General features: G+C 40.7%; 1 protein-coding gene and 1 long non-coding RNA gene across 8 annotated transcripts in view; both read right to left on the reverse strand.

The window, feature by feature from the left end:
• eya4 (EYA transcriptional coactivator and phosphatase 4) overlaps positions 1–25,043 on the reverse strand; it is a 52,504-nt gene that overhangs the window by 17,916 nt on the left and 9,545 nt on the right. For 5 of the 7 annotated variants that reach the window (XM_044376637.1, XM_044376634.1, XM_044376635.1 and 2 more), the window contains exons 3-4: positions 3,695–3,744; positions 1,271–1,395 (exon numbers count right to left, since the gene is read on the reverse strand). In XM_044376637.1, the coding sequence (XP_044232572.1) occupies positions 1,271–1,395; positions 3,695–3,744 (175 nt within the window). Of the gene's footprint in view, positions 1–1,270; positions 1,396–3,694; positions 3,745–7,142; positions 7,508–25,043 lie in introns of those variants that run through there. The other 2 variants (XM_044376638.1, XM_044376640.1) reach the window with 2 other exon arrangements.
• Positions 14,138–19,814, reverse strand: LOC122999608. The gene is made up of 3 exons (XR_006407782.1): positions 19,741–19,814; positions 17,192–18,679; positions 14,138–16,694 (listed from the first exon to the last, which is right to left on the reverse strand). It is a non-coding gene; the product is annotated as an uncharacterized LOC122999608 (long non-coding RNA).

A 25,043-nucleotide genomic window follows, 5' to 3' on the forward strand; every position in this document is an offset into this window, starting at 1 on the left:
TACACACATTCTCCGGTGGTTTACTCAAGCACTCGTGCCAGCATGGGTGTGTGTATGCGTGCGTTTGCGTGTGCACATTTTCTTCCGTCTCTATAAATTCCTCAAAAAGTACTTATCTCTGCAGGTCAAAAATCTTTCTGACTGATGACTTTGCAGTAGATTTCATTACATTACATTATACTGATCAGGCACTTTTGTCCAAAGTGACTTACGTTACAATAAGCTCATTCACCTCTGTTGGAGGAAGAGCAAGGATGTCATAAGTGTACCTCTCCTCAACAACAATGACATAAAGAGTGTGTTCAGTAGAAGTGCTTAGAGTTTATTAATTTATTTAGCTACATATTTCAAGAAATTAGATGTCAATAAGCGCTAGCATGTTGTGCCGAGGTGTCTGAAACACTCTTTTACTGGTCTTCATGTCAGATGAAAATGTGAATTGATCTACCTTGCACTTAAATGAGTAGTTCAACATTTTGGGGAAATATGGTTTTGCTTTCTTGCCCAGAGTTAGATGAGAGGATTGATACCACACTTTTTTATATGGTAAATATAAAGCTACAGCCAGCAGCCGGCTGGTTTAGCTTAGCATAAAGACTGGAAACAGCTAGCCCGTCTCTGTCCAAAGGTAATAACATCTGCCTACCAGCACCTTTTAAAGCTGTTAGCATGTTATATCCTTTGTTTAATCCGTACAGAAACCAAAGTATAAAAACGACAAGTTGTGGTTTCGGGTGGGGGGGGGTTATGTGCTGGACTATTGCTTAGAGGAAATTGTGCATTTTGTGACCTTCGGACAGGGCCAGGTTTGCTGTTTTTCTTCCTTTTTCCAGTCTTCATGATAAGCTGAGCCAATCAGCTGCTGGCTCGAGCTTCACATACAGTAGGATCCAAAAGTCTAAGACAACTTTCCCATTCACTTGAGTGGGAAAGACTTTTGGACCCTACTGTATATCGTACAGACATGAAAGTGGTGTTCATCTATCTCAGTCTCAGCAAGAAAGCAAATAAATGCAATTCCAAAAATGTCCAAGTATTCCTTTAAAGTGAAACTTTGGAGTGGTGGAGCAGCGCACTTGTCTTCCTAAAGTTTAGGGTTCTCATTGATGACTAAATAACACACTGAAAATGGAATTGGCCTAAAAATAATATGAGATAATGATACAAAATGAAGGTAAAAAACATATTTCATTGTATATTTAACACTAAAACTGTAAGAACAACTGCCTTTTCAGTAGTGCAGCACTAAACTGAAATGCTGCCTTCTCACCTCCTGTTCCATTGGTGGTGATGGAGGGGCTGCCAAGGTTGTTCTTGTCCAGCTTGGAGCCCGTGGAATCTCCACCTCCCACACGGTTATTATGAGGACTGGCTAGGTCCTGCATTTCCATAGACCTAAGAGGCGGGAGGAGGGGGAGAGAGGAAGAGGGAGACTAAGATGAGCTGCGATTTTTGAATGAATAACAGATCAACAGCAATATGCTCTCACAGCTGGGAATCTGCCACCTCTATATATTAGGTTAAGATCTCATTCAATGACATACTGTGTTATCCACACAGGAACCACACACACACACACACACACACACACACAAACACACACACAGAGAGAGAGAGAGAGAGAGAGTCATAAACTTCATGCTTCTCAGTACCAGTTAGCTTACATGAGCATGTGTTCAGAGGCGCTAGACATTGTCTGCGGGCCTGCTGGCTCTTTTATAGTGTGTTTGTGTACGTATGTATGCGTATGTATGTGCGTGTGTGTGTGTGTGTGTGTGTGCACTTCTGGGCTCCAATACAAACCCACAGCCTGCCAGCATGCTTAGTTTTACAATGTGTTCCACATGCATGACTGGGACGAAACCAGCACTCAAGGTGGTGTGTGTGTGTGTGTGTGTGTGCGGAGGGTTGGAAGTGGAAGTAAATAAAGTCATGAGTAGAATGAAGACAGATATTTATGGTCAGCCTGAATGTCGGTGGTAGAATTCATCCCTTCACAACACAGGGGTGTTTATTGTTTATTTGGATCACTATTAGTTGTTACCGTGGCAACTCCCTGGGGTCTGTAACCCCAAGCGAGGGGTGTAAGCGTTTTTAATAAACTTTCATGCGTGCACACTGTAAAAAAAAAAGCAACATAAAACACTCGCTTATGACTCTTCATCACCGTTGCCACAAACCCACATTTTGACATATCCTTTGCTGGAAGACATGGTTGAATGTTGAGTCAGTGTGTGTGCACGTACAGATATAAATGTGTGTGCATATATGTGTGTGTGTGTGTGAGCCTCGCTTGACTCATGCTGCCCGCAGGTTGGTCACACTTGTGCGCTTGTGTGAGACATCAAAGCGAGAAATGACAGAGATGGAGGGAGAATTAAATAAATGCGGGCTGCTCTTCTGCCACTCGGTGTGCAATACATCTGTGTCGCGGTCTGGAGGAAGGCCATCTCAATGCTATGGGCAGATAGCATCGCCACACATGACTGCAACCCACAGTCAGACTGACAGGTATAAACATATAGCTTTCACCAGACGAGAGAGACAGCTTGAGGGTACAAAAAAAGAGAAAGATAAACACTCCAGCTCAACTCTCTCTCTCTCTCTGTCAACTCTTTTTCTCCTATTTACAGTTAAACATTCATTCTGCTCTCCTGTACATTTTGAACTGACAACACTGATCACTGCTTTAACATCAACAATGCTTTATTGTGGACTAGATATCAAGCCAAGGCCCAACTTCAAACAGAAAGGCTAAAATATCACTCTCGATGGAAACACAAGTTAAGAACTTTCACAAATGTTGGTACTTTTTCACCTCTCACTCTCTTTTTCTCCCTCGTGTGTTTCAGCACTCTTCATCCATCCTTTTCTTTTGTCTCTCAACAGCAGGAAATGATTCTGTCTCCCCTCGCCCCCCCCCGCTCACCCCCTCCTCCCCCTCGTCCCCCCCCCCCTCCCTCCTCTCTGTTTTTCGCTCCTCTCGGGAGGCGATGGCAGGAGTTGGTGTTTCATAAACTCTTTTCTGGTTTTCACATTATGTGCGGTCCTTGAAGAATATGCTGCATCTTATTGCAACATATGGTGTAAGTTTATACAGTAGGTAAGTGGTTTTAATGATATTTATACTTCTGATTGTGTAAAATAAATATAATATACATATATGTAGTACAATACACTGCAACTAATGATTAATTATGTTTAGTGTATGAAATGTTAATGTTTTCTTCAATGGCGTAAGTCCATAACCCAAATATGTTCAATTTACAAAGATATATGACAAAGAAAAACAGAAAATCCTCTTATTTGAGAAACTGGAGCTGGACAAACGTGGTATTTCTTCACTACTTCTGCTTGAAAAAGCAGAAACTTTTGATTGATTATCAAAATATCTATTTTAATGTCGATCAACCAGTCATCAGCTAATCATTTCAGCTCTTTATAAGTTATGTAAATTACTATTTTGTGTGAGTGTGTGTGTGTGCGTCTGTGTGTGTTTCGGGCACTGAGGTCTTCGGAAAGGTGTTGATGACCTCATCACAGCTCGCCATTGCAGTGAAACCTCACCTCTCTGCACCATGACCAGAGAACTAGGACACACACACACACATCTGTACACCAACACACACACACAGAGTTCTGAAAAACCTAATATTGTTTGTCATATTATGCAAACAGACACTAGTGTGTGTACCTGGTGTCGGAAAGGTCTGGAACATGAGAGTCACTGTGTGATTTCTTCACCTGCAGGGAAACCAGAGCAGAGAAAATGTTACTTAACATATAACCGCACACATCACATTACACACATATTCATAAGAACCCGTGTTTAGTGTGTCATAAACCTGTCTCATAAACTGGTGTTTATGAATCGGGCTAATTATATTAGTATCATGAACTGTTGTGAATAAAAACAAAATGAATTCCCGCTCCAGAAATTGCAACGTGTTCCATTTCGCTTTCATTTTTTTTTTTATTCTTCAAGGTCACTAAAATGCAGAAATAATAATAATTTGAGACCCAGCGTTTGTGGTTGTACCCACCGCCGTGACAGAAGTGCTAACTGGCGTCTAAGTGACGGATATTAACTTTCTCTTGTTCACCCGTGACCTCGCTCCATCCTGAGCTCAAGCCCCTTCCTCAACCCTTAAAGAGTTGAAAGGTCACGGCGGGGTCATGTTAGGTCAGAGGGCTCACTCTTCACCCTTAAACGGGTCAGTGTCGACACTAAATCGAGACTTGACTTTGGGGGTTAACCGAGACATTTGGTCTTGTCAATCACTGCGTGCTGGAACTTTTCCTTCATCATTGAAAAAAAAAAAAAAAAAAAAAAAAAAATAATTAAGAAAAAACACATGTGCCTCTGCGCCTTTCCACCGCAGCTCACCGCACTCACACACAGACTTGGTTTCATGTGTGTTGCTGTGTGTGTGAGGGTATGCGGAGCTAGACGGCAGACCAGCGGTTCTCTATTAAAATTCCTCTCTCTTATTTGGAACAGGAACTAATTAGAACAGTAAATGCAGGGCGGAGCAAGAGCCAATGTGTACCAGCTGCCCTATAATCACTGTGTCAACACACTGCCGAGTTGTAGGGCACGCGTGAGGTGCCAAACACACACTCGCACATGGAAATACGCATTCAGACGCCTACACACACACACACACGCATGGTCAAATTCACCCAGGCATCATATATTCAAGTCATTTGCAAATTATCGCAATCACAGGTAAGTATACAGAGAAAGTGCTTGGCAAAGCAGACACTAAACTCCAGGTATTTGGAAACTAGGACATTTCTGTGTGTGTGTGTGTGTGTGTGTGTGTGTGTGTGTGTGTGTGTGTGTATAGAGCACTATGTTGTGGTGTTATGGTTCTGATTATAGGATCCTGTTGAGAGCGAATAAGAAGCAGCACTTAGCTGTTTAAGACAGGGTTCAAAGGTTAGCCAGTGCCCTCGTATGGATCACTTTACACAGACACACACACACACACTCACTCACACACACGTACACACATGCACACACACATACACACGTACACAAGCCACTTTCATGTCACGTTTCATGCTTTACTGAAATTTAACAAGGCTGTCAGTCACGACATCAACAGCATGGCCGTGAGAAACTGCAATCCACATGTAACGCACACGCAGGGCTACATACAAACGCGGGCGTACACATAGCCCGCATGTGCGTGCTTGCACATGCACGCACACTAACACACACACACACACACACAAACTCACACACACACACACACACACACATGGAAACACATAAACCCTGGCTGTTTCTGTCTCAACATGATCTGTGAAAACACAAGCACACGCGGGCTTTGATCCTGAAAGGCTTTTATCGTTGTGCTTTATAAATGCACACTTTCTCTTACTTGATGACCTCTCTGTCCGAGTCTCTCAATATCTCAGCACTTTTATCTTTGTCTGTTGAAAACATTTGTTCCATATTTGGTATAATTCCATACATTTATTTTACTTAACCCTCTTTCCCACTTGAGCATTATTGTCATTTCTTTTTGATGTATGAAAATGATCTGAAACAGTTTTTCCTATTCAGTTCTCAAATCTTTTTTTTTGACTTGTTTTATATTTCAATTGTAGCTACTTTTATCACAAAATGTTTATAATCCGATTGAGAGCCATGCCTTCTATTTATTGTGACATCACTTAAAAATATGTGTTTAACGAAAAGCTGTCATGCGATAACAAAGCTACAAAAGTGCAAGTGGTCACTATTTCAATGAGACTGCAAGAAAGGAATACGTCCTCTTTCCGTGTCTCGCAGTAAAACACACTCAATTTCAGCTCCAGTACCAAAACGAAGGGCCTAAGCAAACTCTTAGGTAGCCACGATGCCTGAAGGACCCATTTGTGTCATCTGAGCCACTTAAAAAGGTGACCTTTGACCTGGTTGGCCGGGTGACTGGTCTAGAACACAACCTGCTTGGCCAGGGGGGACTCCCTAAGGGATAAATACAGGTACCCCAGGTAATTAGCACTAATAACAATGATTTATTTAAGGGAATCACACTGCTATGGTAGTGTTGTTGCTCACTAATGATATTTATCATTTTCTGGATAATGTGAAGCCTAATTTGAGCCTGAAAGGTAATAATGAGAAGCAGTAGGTGTTAGTCATAAATAAGTAGAAGCAGTCCTAGTTTTGTTTCTTTGTGGTTTCCTTTTTTCACTCTACTTTTGTTTTAACAAGCTTAATCAAGTAAATAAAATCTGACACAAATAATGTTTCAACAATGATTGTATTATTGTTTCTGGCAAACTGTGAAAACTTTGTACAGGAAGAGAAAAAGCAGAGAGAGAGAGAGAGGGAGAGAGAAAGAAGAATAGCGCTATGTGTTTCTGGTAATAACCCAACCCATCTGCAACAGGACATCCGATACTATGCATTGAGTTGCACACACACATACACACTCGCACACATACACACACAAAGGGTCTATAATGGCTTTAAGAAAATCGGGCATACTATTTTTACCATTGTGCACAAGAACGGTTTTAATTAAGGATTTTAAAATATTTTTTCAAATAATCTCTCTGCTATAAACACAGTAATTCCACTGTAAATTTTGTCGTATTCTACATTTTAGACTTATTTTGTGAAGAAACAGTGTAGATTAGGAGATATTTTGTTGGATAAATTAGATAACAGGGCTGTAGTCATAAAACAAACCTCAAATGCTGCAAATAATAATACTTGAAAAGAAAATGTATATCTGATAATGACAATTCAGAAGTAGAATTTAAAAAAAATGTAAAGTCAAAGCATAAAAAAAAATTCTGTCATTTATGTGCAACTGTTTTGAAATATTGTTATTGTGTAAATTAATTTAACTCAAATAAATTTCAATGCTGTCACCTTAACACACCAGCCTCTTTTTTATTTTAAATGCTCTGAATATTGCACCTATTTAGCCAAATTATTGCTACATCAGATATTAAATAGCAATTCCCATCTTGCTTTTACATAAAGCAGGATTTATTAATTCAAGTGTAACCATTGAAAATAAATATACCAAAATTACAGTAAGTGTTACTATTAATTGATAAAAAAAAAAAAATAGTTTGAGCATAAAACACAAACACACTCACACAGCCATTCTTACCTCAGGGTGTAATCAGGTCAGTTAGCAGTCCTTTACTTCCACAAAGCATTACAGAGCCGTACGATCCACCAGCTTCCCTTCAGACGCAGGCTCGCTGCTCTCACACACACACTCATTCAACTCGAACACAGTTAAACTTGTCTCTATCTACCTGCTCTAACTTTGTACTCCAGGTGTCACGTTTTTCTTGTTTTTGCTCTCCAGGAGAAAATGCACTCTTTCTCTCTCTCTTTTTAACTCTGTACAAACATGTAGCAGCTGGAAGAAAGAGATCAACTGCATTTGAGCTACACTTTTCTCCTTCTCTCTATCTCTCTGTCTCTAAGGCCAATCCATGCACAGCTCCTGTCTTCCTCGAATCCAGTAATGGGGAACATTTCGCTCGTCCTGTTTCCCTCCTCCTCTGCCTCCTCCTCCTCTTTCTCTCTTCTCCTCCTCCTCCTCCTCCTCTCTCTCTCTCTCTCTCTCTCTCTCTCTCTCTCTCGCTCTGTCTCGGCTGTCACTCACTACAGAGTCCCTCAAGCTAACATTTTAAGCCAGGGAACTTTTTAAATGTAACTTTTCTTTTTGGTGTTGAGGTCTTTTGCTAATATAGACCCAGATAAGCTGAATTCCACATTGTAACTGTGTGTGAAAGTGTAGCAAAAGAATTTCAAACAAAAAACATAACTCAAACAAGTCTGAGCCCCTAAAATCAAAAACATCCGTGTGTATGACTTTACTTCTTCTTAGAGTAAATCCTGCTTATGGCAGCCTGATTATTTCCATGAAGTTAAAACGGTAAATGGAGAAGTGGTGTAGATGTGATGTCAATGTCTTGCTGTGCAGTAGAAAGTACAGGCCAGACCATAAACTTCACACCATGCAATTGACTCCCCCCCACCCCCTTCCCTTAGACACACACCATCCCCCCCATCTCACTCACACTGCACAAAGTTTTGCGTGTACACCTGAACACATGAAACACACACACAACCAATCTGTGTTTAATTGGAACCACACGGGCTACACGTGTGTGTCATATGTGTCGTGAGTCGGAGAGGTGGATGGGGGTTTAGTATAACCTTGGTGGACACACACACACACACACACTCTCTCTCTCTCTCTCCCTCCCAGCTGCCTTGGTCTGAAGATGGCACTCTTTCACTATGGTCGTCAAGGTGTTATCAGGGGAGGCATACGCCCACACACGCACACATATACACACCGGCAGTCAAACACACACCATCAGATGATCACACACTCATACGCTTGCTTCAACTAGGCCAGCTCCAATTTCTGACTTCAACAGAATTTCATCTCACTAATCAAATTTTAAAGGGTCAGTTCAACAAAATTCTCAAACGGAAAACAACAAACAAACAAAAAAACCTTGCTTACCTATAGTGATAACTACCCATGCAGAGAGTTTTGGTTTTATTCTGCCAGGTTTTCATTTATCTGTTTCTGACATTTCTGCCTCAACAAAATATGATGCAGGTGAATGTAAATTCATTTGTGGCACTTGCAGTTTGCAAAACTTAAAACTTGAAAGACCAGTGTGTAGGATTAAGTGGCAGCTAGTGGTGAGGTTACACACCCTTTCAAGCGTGTAGGAGAACCTACGGTGGCCGTGTAAAATGCAAAAGGCACTCCAGTGTTTGGTTTGTCCATTCTGGGCTACTGTAGAAACATGGTGGTGCAACATGGTGGGCTCAAGCCTCCAGGAACAATGCCGGGCTCCAAAGCCAATTTGACATAGTGGCCAAACTGTGTAATTACAACGTCGCGGGATGCAACTGGGGCCGAAAAGACTTTTTTCCCATATACTTATATTGTAAAAGAGACATCTGTAAATCAGCAGATTTTTTTCTTTTGAGTGTCACAACCTCCACGAAATGGCTTGTCACTCACTATCAGAATTTGATCCATTCGGTCAAATCACATTTCAGAAATCTAGAAGAGACGCACAACTGAATTGTTTTACCCCCATTCAAGTTAGCCAGAGGGCTAAACTGGAAGTAGCCAGCTTGGCCGGCAAAAGTCACTAGTGTGCTTGCTCTGTGGGCCCCACAGATGCGGAAATTATGCGGAAGAAGTTGATCTTTTTTGGCTTAATGCACCACTGAGCAACTTTCATAGGAATGAACGGGGTCCCACCTCCAATGCTGTATCCAGTTCTCTTTATACATCCATGGTCGGGCTCTGTGGAAGAGGCAGAACAGAGTGGGCTCATCAGGAGGGGGTAAGGCCCCCCTTCCGATGAGCTGAGAAACAGGAGATAAAACGGCCTGTTTCAGAAAGAGGCTGAACTGAGGGGCTGCATAAAGGGCCAATTTAACAAAAATAAGGAGGTTTTGAACTGTAACTTACACAAGGATATACCAGTAGAGCCCTCTTTAAATGAAATTCCATTCACCTCCATCACAGGCATCGGAGACGAGGCAGAAATCTCAAAACCTTGGCAAATAAAACGTAGCAAAGTATCAGCATGGCAGGATATTACTGAAGATATGTGAGAATTTTTTTTGCAATTTGGGTGTACTGACCCTTTAAGGATTTTGGTGCTGTTTCTGTGGACCTGGAACAGACTGCCTGATGACCTAACAATAGTCACAACTGTGTCTGCATTCAAAAGCGAGCTGAAAACTTCTCAAGTCTATGATTATGTCCTGTACGTGTGTGTTTGACTGAGTGTGTGTGAGTTTACTTATACTGAAATGTGCTACGTAAATACAATTTACTTACTTTGCCCTTTATTAGTTTAAAAGTTACAGCGCACCTACAAGGCCACAGAGAACAGGGGAGAAGAGTACAAGGAATGCATACAGGCCAGGAGACCAATTTGGAACAGGGCCACCGTCTCCAACTGTGCACCAGCCACCTTTAGCTCGGTCACCATGGTGACACCATGCGGCCCCGTCCCACAGCATTTATCCCCCTGCCCCAATAAACACCTTGATTGATAGACTGTCTGTGGACCCCTGTGCATACATCAGTGCAAATGTCTGTTGAGAACGTGTTATACGCGCACACCGACATGCAGTTGTGCGCGTGCTGGACGTTTGAGAGTGTATGTGGAGGACTAGCTGTCAGAACAGATTAGGGTGTTGCCGAAGCGCTTGACAACTCAAGCACTTTATTATTAGCCAGGCAGGACCCCATTGGGAGGGGGTCGTCCAAAAACATCCCCGATGAAATATTTTCACAGCAAGTGGAGAAGGGAGCAAGGGAGGTGTCCCAAAACACGCCTGATAAAATACAAAAAAAAAAGAAGAGAAAAAACAAAACAGTAGTTCGGCATGGGCAAAGAAAGCAGCTAGTATATCAGATGGCTAAATGACAAGACTCTACTTTGGTTTTTGTTGACATTAGGAGTGTTTTAATTGTCTGACAGAGGTGCCTCGCTCCCTTTTAAGAGGACTTCGAGAACAACTTTGTTCTTCAAGTGGAACAACAGCAGTTTATCTTTCCCTCAGCAGACAGTGAGACAGATGGAGACTCTGCTCCTGTTGATCTCTTTTGTCATGTTGTTGTTGGTTCTATTCATTTAGTTTAAATTAAGGATTTTTTCACAAGCTTGCTGGACTTTCTAAAAATGTATCTCCGAACTTTCTTTTATATTTATTATATTTTGAGCATTTTAATGACGTTACATTTGTTTTTGAAATTTTTTAAAGTATTTTTTTGGCCATTTTAAGCCTTCACTGAAGACAGTAGAGAGAAATGAAGCAGAGATTCCTCGACTGAACCAGGGATGTTGCAATTTATGGTTAGCATCTTAACCTCTATAGCTACAAGGATGCCCTGTTTTTGAATTAAGCAACTGTGAAGGAAATTATTGTATGAATATTTATAAATGCTTGTGTGAACTTGTGAAAGGTTAAAATGCTTAGTCATAGAAATCATGTATGTGTGTTTGTATGTTCCTGTGTGAAAACAAAACAGAGAACATCTGTTTATTCTGAAACAGATCCTGCCATGTCTATTTGGGTATAATCATGCATAGAGTAGTCAAAACAACTCCTAGAGGTTGGTATGAAACACATTAAGAAGTATTTGCCCCACTGTTCAGGGCTCACTCCTCTACAGTAGCTCGTATGTCTGTATCGAGTATGAATGTGCCATGCTCTGAGCATTAAAGAAAGTGTGACAATACTATATCGAAGAGTTGTCTCTTTCCTCATTGAAGTCAAGTGCAAGAGGTAAATTGCCATGACTCTTCTGGGTTGTCGATCTCATTCACTCCTTTGACTGTTCTCCAAACAGACCAAATCTGTGCAGCTGGTGAAGGGACTACAAGTTGCCTTAGACCCAGGAAGTCAACCTCCCCTGAGGAAGGCTCATAAATGAATCCCGGGGCGAGAAGCGACTGAATGTGATGACTATAGACAACGGTTTCAATACGGTATTAAAGACCACAAAAGACGTCTGAAAGGTAAAGACATTCCATTAGGGGTGACGATCCATTGACAAAGGGATTAAGAGGGATTAAGAACCCAAACTGAAATCAAAGGGTGAGATCGCTTGGGTAGTGCACAATAAAATGGGTAAAGGTCAAATTAAAGAAGTTCCTAAGTTTTCAGGATGTGCGATAAACATGAACTAGAGACTTGTAGGCAGTTACAGTTGTGTTTTGAACACTGTGGGTTCCCTGAAAACAGCGGTTTCAGTTTGAGTCAATTGAGAAATAACTCATCAATGTCCCCAGTTCTCTTTCCAGAAAGACCTGGACCTCCTCTCAATGCCAGTTGTCCATCAACACTAAAATCCAGGTCTGCTTCCAGACCAGTCACTACCACAACCAGAGGCAAGCCAACCAGACAGACGTTCAGGCCTGTATGACTGAACCAGATAGCGATGAGAGAGTCTTTAGTCAGTTTACCCTCATCACCACCTCCTTCATATTCTACAGACTCAGCCCAAGAAAAGCTGTCAGAACAAGTGAAAGCGAGCACAATCACAATCTACAGCCCCCCCCCCAACACACCAGGAGCAGAGAAGGGGGAGAAATTCTTATGATGCCGATGATAGAGGTCCCCAGAGAAGACGGTGCAGAAATAATGTATGTCTACTACTCTTGGACACAAAGAAATTGCCTCTGTGGCAAGCGAACTCCCTGAAATATGCAGTCAAGGGGGCCAGGAATATGTAATTGTCCTGCGGCAAATCATTGAACAAAACAAGCCCACCCTGCATGAACTGAGATCTATGTTTCGGCAGAACTTGAAACTGAAATGGGGGAGAGTTAAGGGAAACTTCCCCGATGAGGATCATCGTAATGACATGAGGGTTGGTACCGAATACAGAACGGCTTTTGATGGAATGTGTGAGAGACTAAGAAACACTAAACAACTTACTTACAATACTCTAAACTAAACGCACAGATCTAAAACAGAACGTGAGAAAGATAGAGATATGAAAGACTTCATGTCAGTTTATTTTTTGGGGTACATTATTTGTTTATGTTTCCTATATTATCTGTATTCATAGAAATGAATAGGGCTGAAACTCATCACTAATTATGTTTGCAATTAATAAATTAACTGTTGCTATAAAATGTCTGAAGAGCATAAAAAAATAAAAATAAAGATCCCAAAGCCCAAATTGACATATTCAAATGTTTTGTCAGTCAAAATCCCCTACATTTTGAGATATCATCATATACTGTATGAAAAAAAGCATTAAATAGTAACATTTGAGAAGGTGGAACCAGTAAAATGATGAATAAATGATCAAAACCGATTAATGTTCTATCAGTCTACTAATCGATTAATCTATTGTTTCAAGTCTAATACTGCACAAAAACACACACACACACTCACACAAACACAGGCATCCACACGCACACACCTGTGCAACGTGATCATCCAGCCATCATCGGCTGGTGGTGTCGACCACAAAACACACTCATGAAGGATGTTACTCACCACACAAACACAACCTCCATCTCTATCGGCCCTCCATGTTCTGTCCCCTCTCTCTCTCTCTCTGTCTCACACACACACACATACACACACACACACACACACACACACACACACATACACAGCCTCACCCATTTACCTGCTCAAAGCTCTCTGCTCTCCCCATTTGTATGAGTGGTTATCGGTGTGGTAACCCTATCCCCTTCCTTTCATGTAAAATACATTGTGCCGAGCCTCCTCCCCCCCTCACCACTCCACCTACCCCCCAGCCTGGGGAGGTGTAAAACTATCCCTCTCTTTATGCCTCCAAAAATGCCCCTTTTTTCAGGTGTAGTAGGAAGCTATAAAAGAAAAAAAAAGAAGTGAGGGAGTGAAAGGGAAGAACAGGGTGAGTTTGTGGAGCAGGGAAGAGGAGGAGGAGGAGGAGGTGTTTGGGTGAATACTCTCCAAAACATCTCTCTCTCTCTCTCGCTCTCTGGCTAGGTGTACCTCTCTTTACCCGTCTATTCTCACATGAAGCTTGCCAAGAGCTGCCTAGTGTAGCTCAAAATTTGAAGGACTCAAATGAAAGAATACACGCAGTTTCTGCACCTGAAGTATTACATCTTTGAGCTTTTGTCTTCAAATTGCCCAGGGAGAGGAAAAAAGACAGAAATAGAGCTGAAGTTGTAGTAGAGATGATGGCCTCTACACTGAATCCGGGAGACAATAGACAATCAGAAGTTTGGCGACTGTCCCCTCAAGAAAAACAACATAATCACTCCCCTCAGCAAGTGTCCCAAAATAATACATTGAAGTGACAAAGCTCTCTAGCGGTTAGTTTCCAACTGGGTCAATGTTGGTTTCATTGAAACCATGACCACAATGAACATGATTGTTCCCTAACCTTAACCACATCGTTGTTATTGTTGTAACCATGACAATGAAGGTCCCCTAACTTAAAAAAGTAGTAATTTTAACCTAAACCAGAATGTTTCCGTTAATGCTAACCAAGTCATTTTTGTGCCTAAACCTAACCAAACCTTAACCATAGTGTTGTCACATCATAAAACAATTTTTTAACAGTGATGTATAATTGTTTTGGAACGCACAGACAAATGGTGTCTTCACGTGTTGTTCTAAAGGGAGGTTACAAATGCCATATTTTGTCGCTTCATTTGGAGGACTTGTTGGCCATTTGAGACAGAATAGAGTCGCAGTGAATTTAAAAAAGGCCTATTGGGTGCATGAGCTGATCAGCTTTAAAGAGGAATACACACTAAATATTAAATTCAACAGTGAAAATGCCGCTCCACTTTAAAGCTGCCAACCTGTATTTTTTGTATTCAAACTATGTCAAAGAATGCTTGAAAATGTCTTCAAGCGACCAGGTTATGTGACTATGAATGCATTTTTTACTGAAATGATTAAGTAAGACATAATCTCTCAATGCTAGTAGGTGTCACCAACCACAGTGAAGCGTTTTACACATTTTACAAAATGGAATACAGCCTATAAGAAATAGTCAAGAAATTTGAGTTGGGTTAACTCGCTAATATGTTTTTGAATATGTGAAAAAAAATGAGTTCAGCCTACAAAAAACAGCCAAGAAATTGAGTTTAACCCATGTCAAAAAAGCACTGACACATTGCAGATTTAATATAAACAAAAAGAAAGAGGGAATTTTTGTCATCATGTTAATGCATTATTTGTTTAAGATAAGCAATAAAAAGTGTTTTCATAACAACACTGCAATACTTCATATAACAGGTCAAAACTCTCAGAAAAATTCCTGTTGTTACTATGCTACATAACAACAACATACAATAGTATTGGGATTTGACTTCTTTTTCTCCTTCTTAATTTAAAATGACAACCTCTCAAATACACCCGAAAATGTTTGAGCTGAAATCTGATCCAAGATATGCAAGCGGACAACACCAATACCCATGGAACAACTTTAGCAACAAAGACTACAGAACAGACGGCCATTGGTAGGTGTATGTGAACAATCGGACATCAGTTTGAAAGAGAAATGGGGGTAAGATTGCAAAAGGAGCAACTGTTCATGTGCCATCCCCACTCAAACATGATTGGTCAGTGTTACTCGGACTACAAATGGAAACCAGAACGCTTCCAATACCAAAATATTGTCCCTTCCCTACAGATTCTGCATTCATATGCAGATATCTGTTTTTAGAGATTACCAGTGCTATTAGTACACACATTAACAACAAGGCACCACCCAATGCACCAGCAGACTACTACAATCTAAAAGGACAGTATTCAGTCATTTTACAATGTGCAGTAGACAGTAAGATGAATTTTTGGAATATAAATGTTGGACAACCTGGCAAAGTCCATAACGCCTGTGTTTTTGCAATGATGAAAACTGAGCAGGTGGGAGAAAGGAGGTGTCATGAGATCATAAATAAAATAAAAAATGTGACATGCAAATTTAATAACTATACTATCAAACAATGTTGCAATCTTTTATTGTACTATTGTGCTGCCTCAAGGCAGTAATTACATTGTACTACAACCACTAATTACATGTACAGCATGTGCAGTCAATGTTCAGCCACATACAGGCAGTGACTGCTAAAATGCAAATAAGTTAGACAATTCCCAGCTGTAACAAAACGTTTATTGCTGTGATGGGCAATATCACAAGTTTCATATCACAAGAATGTTTTTTGTTGCTTTTTTTTACAGAATATCTAAAAACATTCAAAGTTTTCTCAATGTTGAGTGCTCAACAAATGTTTCAGTGCCATGAAAGTGCAAAATGAAAAATAATCCATATTTGTTAATAACAAAATAAAGCGCACAGCTGAATTGTTCATTCTCTTACTTGTTTCACTTTGTAGCTAACTGCTACAAATTATCAGTGCCTTGAATCTGCTCTATACCAAAATGATAACACCATGTAGATGTGTGGCCTAAATGTGCACCTATAAAATATCAATTTGTTTTCAGTCGAGAACTGCAATCAGTAAAATCTTGAGGTGGCTGTATAACCCTCTATATAAAAAAACAATACATTTGTGTTATACATCCACTGCAAGGTATTGCCATTTTTGCTGTGTTTTGCAGATGCTGCATTACCATTGGTCATACTTGTAGGGTGGTGTCCAGTGATTTACAAATTGTAGAAATGCTGGTTAGTGTTGTGTAGTATAGATGACACAGGTGGGTAGCCATGTCAGCCATTAGTTGGAGTCACTTCACCTTCAATGTTGATGAGTGGTTGCATGAGCTGCTGAGACATGGACATAGTTGCAGGCATCATTCCTTAGGCCATACTTGACATGGACTGCTGTGGCACAGGTGAGTGATGCATAGGCCAGGCACTAGTCGTGGTTGACCCTACGGGAGCTGGATGAATCTAGTGTGGTGATTGTGGGTGCTGTTGTTGACCACAGGACACAAAGCAGTGATGACAGTGCCCATTAGCTGCATAAACATCTGATGATTTGCTTTCTGCTGGGCTTGCATGGAGTGGAATCTCCTTCCTTTTCTCCTCCACTCTACCCATTATGGCCCTGCTTGTTGCTGCTTATACTCTGTGGAGCATTGATGATCTCTTCATCAGAGTATGTGTTCTGAGCTGCAGCAGTTGGCTCATTTGCTTCTTCATAATTAGGTGTTTTGTTGGAAGTTTCTCCTGCACATAAAAAAGGGATAGGGGAACAGTTATCTGAACATCTATATGGCAAAGAACTTATGTAATAGTACTGTTCATGAATATATCAAATAATTATTAAAAATTCAAACTTTAAGTACAAGTTAATATTCGGGCCAATGGTACGGAAGCACCTATAAAACTTAGCAAAGTTATAGCCTTTGCAAAATCGTCAAGTGAAATGAGATTTTAGTTTCAAATGTCTCAATTAATAAGGAATAAAAGTATTATACACTGAACAATAGCCCTATTGTACTGTGGGCTGTGCTTTACCATTGGCTGTAACTGTAGTACTGTAGCACTGAAATAAGTTGGTCTATTAGCCCCTTAAAGATTAGCTGTAGTTGTCATACTCACGTTGCCTGCTTCATATACTGTATATGAGTCATCAACTTTGCTGTAATGCACTAACACTTAATGTTATATTTGCGTAATAACAATGGTTGACATCAAACTCCATACATCAAATATGTACTCACCATCTAACTAAATATCTCCAGAGTTTCTGGTACTGTTAGCAGGCGGAGTGTGGAGTAGGATGGAGTGTCTGAGGTACTGTCATTGGATTGGACAAGGTCCACTGGAGAAACTGTTGGTCTTGATTTTGGTCTTGAACTGTTGGTCTTGCCCTGATATGGTTCAGGTTGTCAAACCATGGGAATTTTTCTTTCTCTTCTCTTGAGCTTCCACTTTTACAAAGGTCATCTCTCACTTTTATGTACTCTTGCCTCTTTTTTTACTTTCACGCAGCACTGTTCAGTCAACTAGTCAAATCACCTCTCCTTCAGCCGTTGACTGAACATTTTGAACACTTCTGTATTTTTATGAGTTGTTTGTAGGAGCTGACAGATGTAGTCATCTGCCCATTGCCTTCCCAATATTAGGAAGGCAATGCACCTCAATTCTAGTCCAGGTCAAACCTCAGTTCATACTTTGGCTAGCTGCTACTACTAGGAACAGTTGGTGTGCTCTGCTGCATCCCAGAATGCAAAGCAGACTTGGCTACAGGAGCTCAGACTTGTGGAGAACATCTGGTAGTTGGGTCAGATCGAGGTCAGATCACGTTCCCTCCACAAACGAACTGCTCCACAGTTTCTTTGGGACTGGACCAAGACCACCTCCTCTTAAGTGTCTCAGTGTGTTTGTTTTGGTCTGCACACGAGTGCAATTACTCTGTTCACACCTGCCCAACCAAACTGCACCAAATGAACCAGAGTTCGATTTAACTGAACTAAAAAGCACGGGTGTGAAAACTCCCCAAGTCAGTCCATAAAACCAGAATAACATTTACAGGATTGGGCTCATAAGGTTTACAAACATTTAACAGTCTTGAACACAAATAACCAACAGCCTTTCCTGAGTGTCAGGCCAAGAGCTGTCTTGGCCAGTAACTTGTTTGTGAGGCTCATGAACCTGGAAGTTGGTTTTGGTCGCAGTGTGTCCAGTCCCTTACTTGGAGATGAGCTAAGTGATAAGACATCTCAGAGTCACCTCTCATAATGTCATGTTTGACATTTGGTGATGTCAGTGGTGTACCATCTCTTAAATAAGTCTCATTGCCTTGTCTCACAGTCAGCTCAGTGTTGTGAGAGACAGTTGGAATGCGAAACACCATAGGCCATGGATCTTGCCCTGCTAAGGGAGGATGACTCATAATCACAGTGTCTGGTGAATCCACAGGGTGCAAATCACATACAAAGCACACATCAGAGGTATCAGGGCTATCCTTCTGGGTGTTATGGTTTGTGGTACATACACTACTTCGAGTGTGTCTTTATCTTTCAGATCATCTATAGAGGTGAGGGTAAAGAAGTCCTCAAAGTCCTCATCTTTTCTGTGGTGATGGAATAAGCACCTTTGATAGCATCAACCAACTCATTCACAGCTGAGGGTATGCCACTGTTGAGAGTAAGTTTGTTGATTTCATGATCAATGGAGGACCTGGAGTCTCACAGTTTGTTCCATGTCTGCAGGTAAAGAGGAGACAAAGAAGAAACAGATATGAAACTGTGGTACTCAACACTGGAAGCAGATGTCACCATGTGCTTTCCTGCAACAGTATAGGCTGACAGAAGACAAACTAAGGCTTTGTGGTTTGATAAGAGTTACGTGATCTGTGTTCTCTAGATGAAATCCCTGATAGTATTCATCATACCAGGAAATCTGTGTTCAATGAAATGTACACTTTCTCCAAAAAGGCCATCTTGACAATCTCTGCAAAATCAGGAAGACCAGCAGTACAACCATAGGCCACAATCATGTCTTTAGAGTATCTGGTTCCCTGAAAGGTGACCATGTTAGCCAGCTGTACTTGAGACTGACAAGGAGATAGACACCTGATTGTCTCCTGAACATCTGCATTCAGAACATCTAATGGGACTGATGTTACTCTTACAACACTCAGAGCAGGCACATCTGTTGTGGAATGCAGGTGGTGGGCAATCATAAACTGACGCTTTGTAGCCAAGAACAGGAATATGTTCTAAAAGTTGCCAGTATGCCTCACAATCCATTTAAAGTAGCTGTGTTTGGCCTCAAATCCAATTGTCCAGAAAGCTACCACTGGTCCAAAAGGTTTAATTAAAGCAGGATGGTGTTCTAAGAAGTGGTGCTTTGGGATTAAATGTGTTCAAAATAATTCCTTTCAGTGGGGAATACAGTTCCTTGGCATAATTGGCAGGTGAACCAAAGAATTTCTTGTGGTAGCGATTGAACCTCCACATGGTAACCTGACAAACAAGGGCAGTCCAGCTTTTAAAAGAGCATGGGCAGTCTACATGTATACAGAGCAAGGCATGACTGTGTCCAAAGGTTCCATGGTGCAGCTGATAATGCTTTAAAATATCACATTTTGTAGGTACAACGGTAGCACATAATTTACATGGCCATCCCAAAGAGTCACACTGGTTACCTCCTGCCTCTTTGATACATGCCTAATGACAGCTGTCAAGATTAGAATTTGTACAGAAACATGTATTGCAAAAACCTCTGATACATCTACTTAAGTCTGATATACTTAAGGGCTTACCTACTGTGTACCCAAAAGAGACACCAAGGTAGGTAGGGGGAGGTGTCTTCAGATCAGACTAGGTTTGGTCAGCTTCTCCTAGTTAGGATTCCTTCAGTCTTCATCGTTCAGGAGGTTTTTACCAGGAGCCGAATTATCTGTAGAGGTCTCCTCCTCTCCAAAACAAACGTACCCAGTGATTAAAACCAGTAAAAACACTGAATAAAGCAGTTTCACATTAAAAATCAGTGTTTCTCCAACACTGTACAGAGGACGCCTGACCATGTTAACTGGTGACTCTCAGCTGGTTGCTTGTAGTGACAGCATCTGGCTCCTAAGAGTATTGTCAAATTTACATTAGTCATCTGTGTTTATTATCTAAACAAACTATTTCTGTAAGTTAAAATGTGCTCAGCAAGAAGCATTCACCGCATAACGTTTCTTATAATGTGGGAAACAAACCGTAGCATATAAGTTGGCAGTGCAGCTATGGCACATCTGGATTTTATACAGTTACTCTCAATCAGAAAGTGGCCCATATTCAACCAATTAACCTGCTTTGTCATTGTGTACACACAATATGTTCAGTTTATGGCTAAATATTGTGTAAACTGTGTGGTCACCCAGTTTGACCAGCCTACTGTCTGTTTAACTTGTGATCATCAGTTTGGATATTGTAATAATAATAATAATAATAATAATAACTTCCCCTAAGTATTCTTGGCTTTTAAGACAATAACTACATGTTCTGTTCGTGTTTTCAACAGCTGCCGTCACTATGACAACCACAGATGCATCCAGCTTAAAGTCTCCAGCTAACACCATCACCTGTTAAACCAAAACCCTGCAGGACCTGCGAGCTGAACTGCCGCTAACGTTTGCTCAGCTTGTTGCCATGCTGATCTCATATTGATTATTAGGAAATTCAATAATTTCCACATTAACACAAACTAACAACCCCTCTACAATCCAAGTAATTCTGCTTTCACTCTAATATTAGCTAGCTAGGTGCGAACTTTGAAACTGCCACAGCAGTAATGGAACGCTTTAGAGTGCAACACATAAATCAGCCATGGGCCCATTAAAGCAGTGAACACAATAAGGGCAAACAGCCACTTTAATTACGATGCAGAACAAATACAAATTGTATACTTACTTGTCTTGCATGGAGTTTAATTCCTTGTAAAATCCAGGCACAAGTGTATCTGCTGAAGAATGCTGGCGAATGAGGACAGGAACAGACCCAGACTAGTTCTGTTGTTGTGTATGTGGGCATTTTCATTGAGTTTTGTGAAATCAATTTATCATCAAGTGTAATTTAAAGTTAATTTAATTTAAAAAAAATAATGAGTTGCTCATTTTTTTTGCAGTTTTTGAGAGGAAAATTAATTTAGTGGAAGAAATATACATTTTAATATAGAGCAATATGGACAGCACCATTGAAGTCTTTTGGTTTTTTACAATGCAGCACCAAACAGCAGACAAAGTGGATGTATATGCTAACAAGTTTAATGATTCAGTTACAGGCTCCAGAACAGCTACTGAATGGAGTTTGTGGTCAGATTATTTGGGCTTTAATATAATGTTATAATTCAAGATAACAAAAATGGGTTATCTTAAAAAATAATGTATTGAGTTTTTATCTTTTTTTCTAATCCTTTATCAATTTGTACTGAATACACATGTTTGAGGAGAAAGAGCAGTGGAGGAGAACCGTGACTTAGGCTGCTCTCCATCCTCCTTGCCATCCTGGTGGTCTTCATATCTGCCATTTAAATTGGCTCCTCATTGTCTCAGAGAGTGAGGGGATCATGGACATGATTTAATGCAGCTTTACTCAATGGAGACAAATGAAAAGTCACTGATGGATGTGTGTGTGTGTGCCGGTCGGTTCTGCGCTGTTAATTGTGAAGCGTTTGGCCTCGGCTGCCCCTGCTCAGCTAATCTGATGAGAGTGATTAAAAAAACAACTGGGGGAAACCTAAACCAGTCCATGGCTGACCAGGCACACACACATACACACAGGCACATACACAAGCACTCGGACCATCACTCTTGTCAGTAGGACAGAAACACATTCAAGAACACACAACTCAATATGAAATGTCTAAAAGTGCAATCTACACATGAGTGGCTAGAAAATCAGACACTGGGACAGATAACTACAGTGAACTGAAATGATTGTTTATTAGCTTGATGTTGACTGACATAAAATGAATTATTTCAGAAACTATTTAAAGATATCTTCTTGGGTTTTGGGAGATTATGATGGGCTTTTTTTTTTACCATTTCTGACAAAATAATTAATCAATTATATGGGAAAAAACAACATTTCTAAATAATTAATCTTAATGACTCATGTCAATATATGACTCCCAGCTTCACACTGCATGATGTGCATGAGTCATTGTACAGGAGCAGTAAGAGCTTAGTCACCGCAAGTTGTGACAGTTTATAGGATATAATATTACAGTTACATTTCAATGTCCTGACACTATACCTGTCTTTTAACAACGGTAATCTGAGTTAAGGCTTGATTTAGATATTTAGAAGAAATCTATCTTAGACTTGAAAAATTTTAAGGTACATCAAGCAGCAGCCTGCAGGTGAGCCAGGCATCACAAACTCAAACTGTGCAACCAAATGTTGTTCAAACCTGCCGAATTTGAACTCAAATTCAAGTCAAAATTTCAAAAAACACCACAAGAACACCATAAGATTTTAGTATCAGGTGTTTAGGATTGAAAAACTCTTGATTTGAAAAGACAACCAAAGAATCCAGCACACTGTCCATCACTTCAACTCACTTTAATCTAATCTTAAAGTGAAAGCTTCTAAAGATACCAACTATGTTGGGCTAAATTTTGGGGCAATGTGTATAAAATGATGCGGATGACATGATATAAAGATTATTTCCATTTGATGTGCAGCTGCAGCCATTAAAAACAAGTCTTGGGTTTAAATAACAAGCCAGCACAGAATATATATGATATTATCAAATAAAATGATTTTAAACAACTTAATGAAAAGGGAAAACTTAATGTTTAACTAACCCTTGAAATAAACCAACTTTATATGAAGTACATGCTATTGTGGCAAAATTAATCAAGGTGAAGGGACATGGAGAGTAGAGTGAGTGGACTGGAACAGAAAGAGTTCCTCTCTGCTGCTGTGTGGGACCTGCAGAAACACAACACCACCCTCCTGCACTGCCCCCCTTCACCCCTCCTCATCCCTGACCCGACCACAGCTACCGCACCCCCCGCCCGGTCCCCATACCGCAGCCTTCTCCCCCCTGAATCCACCAACCCAGCTCCCTGAGCACCTCCACATCCCACTGTGAGGTGAAATCAATGAGATCTGTGTGTGTGTTTGTGTGTGTGTGTGTGTGTGTATGTGTGTGAAAAGATTAGGTAAGAGAGCAAAAATTTGAAAAACAAAAAGTGCACTTGCAAGTCTGTGTGTGTGTGTAAGCAAGTAAGCATCTGAGTGCCTCTGTCTGCGTTTAGGGTGGTCTGAATGTCTGTGATGGTCATAACTGGAGTGTGTGTGTGTGTGTGTGTGTGTGTGTTTGTGAGCCTGTGTGTGTATGTGCGTGTCTGTGGCAGCAGCAGCAGCAGCATCAATAATTAAAGCTAATCTCATTAGGCCTCAGATCCCTTTCAGACGCTTTTAATTAAATGATGAATGGCCTCCCAGCTGCCTGTTAAATAATGCTGCTTATGACATCACAGTGTGTGTGCATGTGAGAGGTACAACATAAGGTAGATAGCCTTCAAAAAAGACACATATCCTGTGTGTGTGTGTGTCTGTGTGTGTGTGTGCATGTCTGTGGAAGAGAGAGACATTCAGCAGACAGATAGGTATGCTCACACACACACACACACACACATATGCCATCTGCTCTCAGATTCAATATGCGGCCGATTATTAGAAGTTACTGCTGCCCTACGCGCCACGGAGAGTGAACAGGAGTGAAAAGTCGCAAGCTGTTCCATCATACCAAGCCTTGAAACACTTCATATCATCTTCCTAATAAAATCACTCAAAATACCATATGTCTGTGAAAAAAGGAGTACAGATTGAGGGAGAAAAGGATGTACGTAAGTGTGAAAAAGACAAGAGGGGAGGGCAGAGAGTCCAAAAAAGGGACAGTGAAGAGCTTGAGGGGGTGAGAGAGATAAAGATAAAGGGAAACAAAAAGAGGGAGAGACCATAGGCCAAGTTAGAGAATGAGAGCAACAGGTAAAGCAGAAGACAGGTACGGGTGCCAAAGCGCCCCGGGCTCCAGACAGCATGGACCTGGCAATGAGAACACCCATAATCCCTTCTGTTTCTCATCCCCCTCCACTCTGCTCTGCTCCACTCTCTCTCTCTATCCCTCTCTCCCTCCTTCCCTCCCTCCCTCCGTCGTCCACCTTTCCCCCGCTCTCGAGCTGGCTCTGTATCGGATTGCTGCCTTCACAATAGGCCCTGAATCATCACTCTGCCCGGAGAGACACAGGGGGAGACGAAGAGGCGGGCAGGTCGGTGGAGAATAAGAAGGTGGGACAGAGAGACAGACAGAAAGAATCAAGGACAGGGAGAGAAAAATGCTTGATTGTTGTGTTTGGTTTAGTCTTAAATAAATTAACACAGTTTAAAAATAATACATGTTAGCACAATGTAAAACTTTCAGAGAGTGCTAATACTACGACAAAAAGTTACATGAATATTAACATGAAATATGTAATTTACTGATACACTGGACTACTGTCTTTTTGTCATGGTGGTCATTTTCAAAACAATCCCTGGTACCATGGACACACTGCACAGTACACAAGTAAAACCATAAAAATATTATGTCTCCCTACCTTCAAAGCAGTCAAATAAATTCTTGAAAACGTATAAACAGTCCATTTGTTCTAATTTAGGCAGACTACCTCCAAAAGAGAAGTGTTATGTTATCCAGATACAAATGGCAAGTTCAATCAAGAAGAATATCTGAGAGACAGATTTTGTGCAGTCTGCAGTAATCAATTACTCGAGTACCTAACAATGTTCATAATCTATTTTCTTGTAAATTGAATAGATCTTTGGTTTTTGGATTGATGCTCAAAGAAAATAAGGAGCATTTTATAACATAACTTCAACTTTATGATTATTTCAAATGAAATTTAGTTTTCAGCCAGGCATTAAGCATATTACGTCACAAGAACCCAGGGATGACAATCTACAGGCTAAGACATAAGGGGAAAATCATATACAGGTTAAAAAAAAGCAAACCATAAATAAAAAAAACATGTTGATGGATTAGATAATTAATCAATGATGAGAATAATCAT

Source organism: Thunnus albacares, chromosome 16, assembly GCF_914725855.1.
Source record: "Thunnus albacares chromosome 16, fThuAlb1.1, whole genome shotgun sequence".
Classification (NCBI taxonomy): Eukaryota; Metazoa; Chordata; class Actinopteri; order Scombriformes; family Scombridae; genus Thunnus; species Thunnus albacares.